This window comes from Humulus lupulus, chromosome 2 (genome assembly GCF_963169125.1).
Source record: "Humulus lupulus chromosome 2, drHumLupu1.1, whole genome shotgun sequence".
In the NCBI taxonomy this organism is placed as follows: Eukaryota; Viridiplantae; Streptophyta; class Magnoliopsida; order Rosales; family Cannabaceae; genus Humulus; species Humulus lupulus.
Genome location: NC_084794.1, coordinates 207,493,322 through 207,504,682, shown reverse-complemented (window position 1 = coordinate 207,504,682; position 11,361 = coordinate 207,493,322). Strand labels below are relative to the sequence as shown.

Here is an 11,361-nt window from a genome sequence, read left to right as displayed (position 1 = left end):
CCTCCCAGTTTCATCATAACGTCCATAATACTCTCCACCTCTATCAGAGTTGACAGTTTTAATCTTCTTTCCCTTTTGAAGCTCAACATTCGTCTTGAAAATCTTAAAAGCATCCAAAGATTCAGATTTTTCACAAATGAGCTCAACATGACCATACCGGGAAAAATCATCAATAAAGGTGATAAAGTATCTATAACCACCCATAGCAGGTGGAACAAAATGCCCACAAATATCAGTATGAATAGTCTTCAATACATCTGTGCACCTGTCTGACTTGTTCTTTCTAACCTTGGCAGTCAACTTTCCTTTTACACAATCAACACAGGCAGTGAAATCAGAGAAATCAAGATCCTGAGGTACACCATCCTTCACCAATCTCTCCATTCTATCTCTAGAAATATGGCCTAAACGTTTATGCCAAAGCATAGAAGATTTCAAATCTGATCTTGCACGTTTTGACCCAACAATAGCATTAAGAGAAGAAGAACAAGAAGAAGTAGAAGTAACAGGAACAACATCATGTAAATCAAGCTTATATAAGTTTCCACATAAAGTTCCATTTCCAACCAACATAGAGTCGCAATACAAAGTCAGTTTTCCAGTTCCAAAATGAAGACTATAACCTAGTCTATCAAAAATAGATACAGAAATCAAATTCCTCCTAATAGAGGGTAAATAAGCAACATCATGCAACTCCAAAAAATGCCCAGTATTTAGCTGCAGTCTAACAGTCCCAAAAAATTCAACTCTGACTTTAGTATCGTCTCCCATGTATACATGCTCCTCCAACCTACTCGGTCTTCTTCGGTTTGTCACTGTCTTTCTTCTCTAAGTGAGCTTTGAGCTTTCGACAATCAGCTTTCTTATGCCCAAAGCATTGACAAAAGTTGCACTTCCCTTTGAAAAACTCATTCTTATGACCAGTTGAAGATGAGCTAGCTTGCCCATTTCCCTTAGGATGGTTGGCTTTCTTCTTAGGATGCTTAGAACTTTCTCTTGTGAGGATTCTTTGGGTTCGTCACCATGGAGATACTTATTGCCCTACCTTTTCTCATGTCCTCCTCTTCCTTGGCAAGAATAGCAGACATCTCCCCAACAGTCCATTGCTCTTTCTGAGCATTATAGCTTGATCTGATCGCATCAAACTGAGATGGAATGTTCTCCATCACCAACCACACCATGTAATCCTCACCAAGGTCCATATCCATGGCCTTAAGTTTATGATAGTGGCCCATGAGCTTGTCAATGTGGGCCCTAATGTCACCTGAACCATCGTAAACAGTGTGATGCAGCATGTTCAAGTGTTCATTCTTCTCATTCTTTGAGAATTTCTTATACTTTTCCTTAATGGCAGCAAGAAAATCCTTTGCATTTTCAGACTTGGGAATACTATCACGAATGGATTCGTCCATGTGATATCTCATAAGCATCAAGCAACAACGATTGGAGTGTTCCCAGTCCTCATAAGATTTCTTAACCTTCTCAGTAGCATCATCAGCAGGCTTAGATGGTTCATCAATTCTCAAGGCCAAGTCCATTTTCATGAAGGTCAAGTTCATCGTGATATTTTCAATCCACTGCTTGTGGTTGGTTGCATTCAGCGTCAAGACGGCAGGAGATCTAGGAATGCTTACAGCTGAATGAGAAACAAGAGCAATAACTATTAAATACATGTTATGATAAACCATGTCATTTGTGCTCTTTTCTCATCAATATATGATCGCAAAATAACAAATGATCATTATGTATGCTAAAGTTCTTAGACAAACATACAAAATAGAACTCATACACAGGTAAGAACAATCTATTAAACATTATAATCAAATACATTAATTTACTATCGAAAGGATAGATAAATTGTGATTCATAATGTTTAATAAATTTTCTTCACCATATTAAGCATCCTTACCAAGCAATTATTATCGATAGGATAAATAATTACTTCTATAGATCTTAATGTAATTTTGGAGGAAAAAACACAAAACTTAAATAAATAATTATTTAAATGTTCCTCTTTACTAAACAATTCACATGCTTATTCTTACGACAGGCAAGAAAATAAACAATAATTGTTGACAATATATAATAAGATTCATGCCACAAAAGATTAAATACAAATACAATTATGAATACAATTCATGGATTAATCTTGTGCATAAACATATACAAATAGTAGGATATGAGAATAGGAGTGAAATGGTAAAAATTTGGCCAAAAAAGACTCCTCACGCGCCCAAAATTATTTTTTTTTTTTTTTTTAAAAAAAACGTTTCAGAAAACTACATGTAGTTTACCAAAAACGACTTGGAGTTTACCAAAAACGACTTGTAGTTTACGAAAAACGACTTGTCGTTTGTCACTATAAAAAACAACCCTCACATGCCAAAACGACGTGTCGTTTTTATACAAAAATTCGACCCTCTCACACGTCAAACGATGTGTCGTTTTGCGCTGAAGGAGACTCATGTCCGTACGAACGACATGTCGTTTTTATCGTCCCTGTCACCCAAATTTGACCCGTGGGTCTGCTACTCGGGTCTACGCGACCCGGTTCGTGACTCGGTCGGATAGGCCATCTCCGGCCACCAAATCGGACTCCGTTTGAGGGGTTTTGCTCCACGTCTCATCCTCTATCACTTTCCGGCCTCCATTTGGATTAAAAAACTCTCAAAACCAACAAACATATATACATTTATCTATGAAAGATTTTGGAAAAAATTGGTATCCATGGCCGAAAAACACTCAAAAAATTCCCCAAAATTTTGTCAAAAAATGGTCTGAACCCATTGATGATTAATATACTAATTTTCTACATAGCCCAACAATGATATTCGAAATTTCATGTGAAAAATTAGATTTTGAACAATTGGGTATATATCAAAATTTCAAGCCCTAAAATCAAATGACCTGGCTCATGATACCAATTGTTAAATTGTAAAACAATATTATGAGCATTAAAACCATAACTCAGATTCAAATCAACATTACATGCTCATACAACAATCCAGGAACACATTTTATTTAGAGTATTGAATTGAATATATAGAGATGAAACATACCTGACATTGAGTCTCCAATATTCATCATTGAATATCTCACGATCTACACAAAACAATATTAGAAAAACAATACAAGAGAGAACTTATGGAAAGCAACCCTTACCAAAACCACATACGTCTATGTTTACCCAACAACACATATGTTCTATATATATGTCTCGTATGCCTTCTTACCCTAAGGGGTATATTGAGCCTATTGGGCTTATATTATTAGATATAGTGGACTATGATTTAATGGGCCAACCTATAGTCTTTAGGGTACTACCATGTGCCTCAATTGCGATTAAATTAATATTAACCATCCCATTATGGTCTTAACTATTCGTAGGCACTCTAGAAAATGATTGTGATAATGGAATTATGTTTGTAATTATATTAGTCCATATAAAATTCTAACATAAGATTGTTTTACAAATGTGAAACTTGTCAAACAGAGCATAATCACATAATATGAGCTCACTTTTGTAGATAGTTGCTGAAAAAATAAGCACGTCGTGTCAAAAAAATGCTTCTGCTTTATTAGGTTCAAAATTATCAACAATTAGAAAAGTAAAGGATCAAAATTTGCACAAGGCAAGGCACCCTCTTACTTCTAAAATCCAAAGGATAAATACACGAAGCACGTGTGTTATACACATGGTGTGAAATTGTGAGCTAGCCTAGAATAGACGGATAGATTATTAAGACACAATCCAAAAGACAATAAAGCTTAGATCTTGAAGTACTTATATCCATACTCAGGACTTGTCATCCCCTCTTCCCAATCACCCATGCTACGACCTCCAAAAACAATATGTTGAATTCCTATATATCTGCCCAGTCAGAATAAAAAACAGACAATTACGAGTCAAGTGTTTTGCGTGTGTAAAAGAATAACTTCATCCCTAAGCAAAGATCTGAGTACTAATAAATGGAAACGTTTCAAAAAACTGTTTTACTTACTCTGAGCTCAAGACTGTCAAGCAATTGAGAAGTACATCGATGGCAAAATTATCTGCTGTACCAAGGTCAACCCTGTAAACCATTTATGGACAATGTTAAGAGCTAGTCCATGAATTAAAATAACAAAAGGAATTGGATATTTGAATTTGGAAATGAAACACATTCGATAGTCTTACCAGACACGGCCCCAATTGTCCTGAAATTCAACGTCGCTAATGTCGTGAAATGACGAGGGCAAAACTTTGAAACCCTTCTCTGCATCGTAAAGAGGATCATACTCTACGGATGAATTGGCCAGCTGTCCATCGATACATATTAGTAAGGTTTTGAGATGATAATATGAAAAGACCAAACTTCAACCTATCCTAGAACTAGGCATCCAACTTATACAGCAAAGACTTCAGCATGCCCCCAAAATAGAAAATCAACTTTCTAGCAAAAACTTTATGAGTAAGATTTTAAATTCCGTCACATTAGTGTTTTATCATACAATATAGTTACTTTGTTAGTACACAAACTTTTCAGACAACAACCAGTTTGAGTGACTGAATTCATGTCATAATGAGAGGAAGCTAAGAAGCATGCATTGTTTAACATATATTTAAACTAACATCAACTGACCTCAGTGAAAATTCTTGCCAACATCAGCTCTCTAATAATTTTTCATGACAATTAATTGCAGAGTTTATACTAATCCTTTTATCGATTGGCTAAGCATTCATGAAGTTCATGATGCAAATATCCAAAAAAAAGTGCAACTTGTAATTCTATTTTCATTGTAAACAAAATCTGAAATTCTATCTCTACGAAAGCAAGCTTTTCCTGAATACAATACATGAACATTATTGAAACTTAGGCCATCTTGGAATCACGGCAAATGCTTCTACTAGGTAACGCTAAAAAGCACACAAGGAAAAGAAGTCATAATTATTAAAATCATAGGACTCTACACCGCCAATGCAGACAACTAAGTAAGAATTTGAAGCAAAATAGCGCAATAAATTTATGGTCAACCTGAAGATTAGATGAGTTGAACGAGCCCAAGCGACCAAGGACATACCATGATTGAATAACCTGTAAATTGTCCTTTATAATTAGATAAAGATGCTTCAAGCTTTATAAAATCCAGACAAAACGAGAGAAGAAAATCGAGAAATGAAAACAAAATGCCCTTCTTTACTAAAGAAGATGTTCATGGTAAGTTGAGCCATTATCGAGCAGCCAAAAATAGCCAAAAGTAACACGGTTGATGTTCTTTACTTACACTACCAATAATATCAACATCTCGATCAGTCGGTGAACCATATAGTTCAAACCATACGTAAGAATCAATAGGGTTGAAGCTGTCAGCCACCAGAAAAGATGCATACATCAGACTCGACACCCCTTTGCATTTGCAAAAGATTTGTTAATTCAAGCAAAATAAATAAATAAAAGAAAAGAAAATTACTCTCTAAAGCTGACTTTGAAAGCAAGAACAGAACCGGTCTTTGATTTGCGAAAGTCTCTACCCTTGGTCCGAACTCTTTCTTCAATCTGTTTCGTTTTTCTCATGTCAAATTCAGAGCGAAGTATCCATTGTTCAAAATGATATTGGCGCTTAAGGGAAGCCCTTTTAACCATTGCTCAAATTATAGAATGGTAGGACAATACAAGTGCAAAAGCAAACCAGCTACACAGCATACATATTCTTCCAAACACATCCTAATATGATAATCTGTATTACAATATAATAATATATAGAAAATGGGACAGTGAGAAATCATATATACCCTCTTCCTCATAAGCTCAGGATTGCCTATGCTATCACCAAGAACAGCTCGGAGCTCAGTATCATCTTTGCAAGCCTCTTCCAAAACTCTGTAAACCCCAAAACACGGAGTGGGCCACTAACAATTTCATTTAATCTCAACACCAAAAATAATAAATAAATCATATATTGAAGCTGAGAGAGAGAGAGAGAGAGAGACTGACTTTGCCCAAGAAGGATAATTATTGAGGCGATCGTGCTCGCGTTTCCTCTTCTCTTCCCGAATCCTCAGCAGCCTCCGACTTCTCGCAGTCGTGCCCGACCCTTTTGCCGCGGACGACCCATTTGGGCTACTGCTAATACTAACGGAGTTTTCATCTTCGCTGTTAACAAAATTCCCATTGGAAGGAGAAACTGCAGATATTAAAAGAGTCGGAGGCTGCTGCAGAGGTGAGGATAACAACTTTTGCAAAGAGGGAAATAGCGCAATATTGTTCTTGTTCCATTGCCAAGAAGAAGAAGAAAAATGGCACTGTGGTGTAGCTATAGTAGCGTTTGCGTACATCGATGGAGTATCTATATGTGAACTGTGTATCAACTTATCTATGGCGCCGTCGAATTCAAATCAGCCGTATTTTAAGACCTGTTACTTAATTACCTCTTTCCCTGAAAAATACTTGGGTTGGGTTGGGTTGGGTTGGGTATTACGAGGGTGGCTACTATTATGGTTGAGCTTGTGTAGAGCATTTGTGGGTGTAGTTCATAATTATCCACTACTAAGCTAGATTCGATTTCCACACTACACTTTTGTTTGTTTGTTTTTTTTTAACAATTTTTTTTAATATTTAAGTACAAATGTTATAATACAGGTGTAATCACTTCCAACCAATTAAATCTCATTTTTTATAGTACATATTTAGTTAATCCATGAGCAAATAATTACCATTATCAAATACATAAGTCAATATACCAAAAAAAAAAATAACAAATAACAAAGATATATTATTCTTAAAGAGACAAGCCCATTGAGAATCAACCTCTTGGGAATAAATGATATAACTTATTACAACTTCAGAATCAACTCTTACAAAACTGATCGTGTAACCTAGAAAGCTTCAAAGACTATTGTTGGGCCCAAAATATTTGGCCCAAAGTCCTTTCCTCATTTACCGAACATTCAAAACAGATCGTTTTAACCTGCAGAAACTCTGAAGATAGACCGCCTCTGACCTTCGAATACATACTTTAAAATCAGCATGTTTTGGAGGGAAATTCGGTTATCTTTCCCCACCAATCAAGGGTTTGCTTGAACTAACTAACCACTTACATTTTTTGTTCTATAAATACGAGATTCCTAGAAAAATAAAGGGATCGGACTTTTTACTGACTTAAGCATCGGAGCGTCTTTCTTGCAGGTAACCCCGACGAGTCAAAGGCGAACTTCATCACCGGAATAGTGACAAAGCATCATCTACCGTTGGATTATACCTCCAGATATAGAAAGACAAATTGTTGCTTCAACAATTGGCGCCGTCTGTGGGAAACGACAAACATTTCGGCCTTAGCCACATCGTCGAATCAAGAAATCAAGAACTTTCTTTTTTGCAACAAAGATCCTCTCAAACCTTGGAGCCATGCCGCCAAAAGGCAACAGAGTGTCGGGTCCAGTCACCCAGGTCGTCCCTCCAGCGGATGTAAGCGACCAGATTGATAGGATGTGTCGCCTGCTGGAAGCTAGCCAGCAAAGATCCGACGAAGCAATTAAAACGTTGACCGAAGCTCAGGCTAGGCTCGAAGCTGAGATCGCTGAGCTGCGCAAATCTGCTGACACCACACGCAACACCCAAGCCAACAACAATCTCGACTCTGGTACCCAAAGTTCCAATCGACCGCATCAGTTCCCCTCAGCAAACCACGAACCTCAGTAGCGATGGATCCCAGGGTCTCCCACCGCCCTCCCCAACCCATCCTCGTCTTGGGGCCGAAGAACGACAGGCCCCGCTCTGTGACACACATGTGCGGACAGGAGCAGAACCCACCCGGTCAGCTCAGCCAACCACCGAAGTCAGCCCCCAACAAATCGCATAGCGAGCCGCGCATGACTCACCTGCTGAGGACCGTGCTCCCTCAATCTGGTTCTTAGACAATTGGAAAGAAGAGATGATGAGAGAAATGATGCAGAAGTTCTCAGACGGGAGGTCTGTTCACGCAACCAAGCATATGGATCTAGTGTCAAGAACCACTGAGAAGTCTCCCTTATCAGAGTGGATTCAGAATGAGCCTAAGCCCCGAGACTTTGTCATCCCTTCCCTGCCTGCGTTTAATGGAAAGGGAGATCCATTAAACCACCTGTTCCAATTTCAGCAGAAAATGGCGCTAGAGGCCAACAACGAAGCCATTCAATGCAAGGTCTTTTCAACGACTTTCTCTGGGCTAGCTTTGTTGTGGTTCCGACAGTTAAAGCCCGGATCCATCAATAGTTGTAGTGATCTCCGACGAACTTTTCTACAACAATATAGCGCGAATCGTGAGGCACCAAGAACAATGGATGACCTCTATCGGATCGAGCAAGGGGAAAATGAACATCCGAAGGCGTATTTACAGCGTTTCATTGACCTCGTGCATCAAATCCACGACGTCGACCCGATTACCGCAGCCAATCTCTTCGTCAAAAGCTTGCAGGTGGGATCTCTCTTACATGAAAATCTCACCATGACACCACCTTATGACACGGCCGAGGTTCAGACCCGAGCCGAGGGCGTCTTCAGGGTCTTAGAATTTCGAGAGCATGCACAAAAGAAATCTGCACTTATCTCTGCTCCACCAGCAAATAACCCTCCGCCACCTGCTAGAGATGACAAGAGGAAGAGGAATTAGACAGACCACACAAAGGAAAGGAAGAGGCCAAGACAGGACCGACAGTCACCGCGATACCCTTCCTTCGAATACACCGTCCTGCAAGAAGTCATTTACGAAGAAAATAAATAAAGACCTATCTGGCGTGAGCCGTATAAGATTACCACTCCTCCAGACAGAAGGGATAAAAACGAATACTGCCTCTTCCATAAAGATCACGGTCATACGATCGCTGAATGCCATAACCTAAACAATCAGACCCAAGCCCTCATGAGAAGTGGGAGGCTTACCCAATACATTAAGGAGGCAGGCAGACCTGGCACCTCGCAGCATAATCCTGCTTCTGCCCCAGTACCGCAAGCTTCAGACCCCGTACACACAGTCTCTGCAAGCCCACAAGAGCCTCTTAAGCAAGTCCTCATGATACATGGGATCGTGGAGCTCACCGAAAACCAAGCGCATGCCACCAAATTCCATAAGAGGATGGAGGAGCGGGTGAAGCGATACAGATGTTAGGCCACACGGTCAATCTCGTCACTTCAGAAGACAGAAGTTATCCAGCCTCTGCAATCGCCTTTACCGATGATGACTTGCAAGGAGTGCACCTACCCCATGACGATCCTCTCATCATTTCGCTACAGGTTGACCATTTCCAGTTGGGTAGAGTTCTAGTCGATGGGGGCAGTGGGGTTGACATCCTCTTCTGGGAAGATGGGACTAGAGGAAAATCAGATCCGGCCCTCTACTACCCCCATCTTGGGATTTAACAGCCAGAGAGTATACCCGAAAGGCATCGTGCGATTAACCGTGGTGGGCGCGGAGTGTACCCTGCCAGTAGATTTCCTCATTATAGATTCCATCACAAGCTACAATGCCATCATGGGGAGAAATTGGATCCACATGATGCAAGGGGTAGTCTCGACTTTGCATCAGGTGATGCGATGCCTCTCGACCAACGGACACTACACCATCGACATCAAGGGATGCCAGAAGCAGGCCAAAAAGTGCTTCCTTAGCTTGAAAGAAATAAACAGTTCTGGCACTTCCTCCCATAACGACAATCCTGACAAATAGCAATTACAACACGACCTACCAACATGCCTCAAAGGAATCGATCTAGAAGAAGACCAAGAAATACCCCAAGTCACACTCGATGACCTATAGAAAATATGTCTAGACGATGCTGACCCATCTAAAATAGTGCTGGTAAGTACCAAGCTCTCTGAAAACGAAAAACAGACCCTAGTCCAATTTCTCAAAACTAGAGCGGGAACTTTCGCCTGGTCTCCACACGACATACCCGGAATAGACTCCTCCATCATGAGTCACAGCCTTAATATATCAAACAGCTTCCTACCCATCAAACAAAAGCAGAGGAGGTTCGCTCTCGAAGTAAACCAAGTCATCCAAGAGGAGGTACAATGGCTCCTGAGCACAGGGGCAATCGAAGAATGCCTATATCCCAGTTGGCTAGCCAACCCTGTCATGGTCCCGAAGAAGAACGGGAAAAGGAGGGTATGCATAGACTACACCAACCTAAATAAATCATGTCCAAAGGATAGCTACCCTCTACCGAAAATCGACCAGATGATAGACGCCACGGCAGGGTTTGAAAGAATGAGCTTCCTCGATGCCTACTCTGGATACAATCAGATCCCAATGAAATTAGAAGATCGGATCCACACAGCTTTCATAACCGAAGGCGGATTATATTGCTACAAAGTTATGCCCTTCGGACTAAAGAATGCAGGTGCAACATACCAAAGGCTGATGCACAAACTATTTTCCTCATTGCTTGGGAGAAACATGGAGGTCTATATTGACGACATGGTCATCAAGTCTAAACAAAGCTCTTCACATATAGGCGATTTGACCGAGTGCTTCGACATTCTCGACAATTATAAAATGAAATTGAACCCCTCTAAATGCGCCTTTGGGGTGTCCTCTGGATAGTTCTTAGGGTACGTGGTCAGTCAGAGAGGCATCGAGGCCAACCCAACACAGATTGCGTCCCTCTCAGAAGTCAAAGAACCCAGAACCATCCGAGACATACAGGCTCTGACGGGCAAAATCGTAGCATTAAGCCGGTTCATATCGCGCATGTTCGACCATTGCCAGCCCTTCTTGCAATCCATAAAGAAATCCACCAACACCACCTGGGGAACAGAACAAAGTAAAGCATTGGAAGAGTTGAAAGCTTATTTGAGCTCCCCTCCTATATTGAGCTCCCCCATCGCCAATGAAGATTTATTCTTGTATCTGTCTGTCTCACACTTTGCTGTGAGTTCCGTTCTCTTCCGGGAAGAGGCTAGTCGTCAGAGGCCAGTGTTTTATTGCAGTAAGATGCTTCTGGACACTGAAACTCGCTACAGTATGATGGAAAAATTGGCACTCGCACTCATCACAGCAAAGAAGAAGTTACGACAATATTTTGAAAGTCACACCATCATTGTATATACGAACTATCCACTGAAGCAAGTATTGAGTAAACCCAATCTCTCTGGAAGGTTATCTAAATGGGCGATTAAGCTAGGGACGTATGATATACAATTCTTGCCACGAAAAGCAAAAAAAGGACAAGTACTTGCTGACTTCGTGGTCGAAATTCAATCCTTCACCCCAGACACCCTGCCTAAATTGTTAGAATCAGAAGACGAATGGGTGTGGACGATGCATACGGATGGGGCATCCAATTCCCAAGGAGCCGGTATTGGCGTTGTGTTAGAAGCTCCCTCAGGCCTCAAAATCGAGGAA

General features: G+C 40.4%; 2 protein-coding genes across 2 annotated transcripts; one reads left to right on the top strand and one right to left on the bottom strand.

The window, feature by feature from the left end:
* Positions 1-3,556: 3,556 nt before the first annotated feature.
* LOC133818919 (uncharacterized) lies at positions 3,557-6,510 on the bottom strand. Its single transcript, XM_062252030.1, has 8 exons — positions 5,976-6,510; positions 5,774-5,861; positions 5,452-5,537; positions 5,266-5,344; positions 5,016-5,075; positions 4,178-4,299; positions 4,002-4,073; positions 3,557-3,871 (listed from the first exon to the last, which is right to left on the bottom strand). Exons 1-8 carry the CDS (start codon positions 6,314-6,316, stop codon positions 3,769-3,771), a joined length of 951 nt encoding a protein of 316 aa, XP_062108014.1. The 5' UTR covers positions 6,317-6,510; the 3' UTR covers positions 3,557-3,768.
* A 1,401-nt stretch (positions 6,511-7,911) lies between these two features.
* On the top strand, positions 7,912-8,628 carry LOC133815119 (uncharacterized). Its single transcript, XM_062247998.1, has one exon. The coding sequence runs from the start codon at positions 7,912-7,914 to the stop codon at positions 8,626-8,628; it is 717 nt and encodes a 238-aa protein (XP_062103982.1).
* The last annotated feature ends 2,733 nt before the right edge of the window (positions 8,629-11,361 follow it).

Bases quoted from the DNA above. Each gene is read 5' to 3' on its own strand.
- LOC133818919 (XM_062252030.1), bottom strand. From the start codon at position 6,316: ATGTACGCAAACGCTACTATAGCTACACCACAGTGCCATTTTTCTTCT. The intron at 5,538-5,773 runs GTATATATGATT...AAAACGAAACAG, and splicing joins CTGAGCTTATGAGGAAGAGG to ATTGAAGAAAGAGTTCGGAC. The intron at 5,076-5,265 runs GTAAGTAAAGAA...GACAATTTACAG, and splicing joins ATGTTGATATTATTGGTAGT to GTTATTCAATCATGGTATGT.
- LOC133815119 (XM_062247998.1), top strand. From the start codon at position 7,912: ATGATGAGAGAAATGATGCAGAAGTTCTCAGACGGGAGGTCTGTTCAC.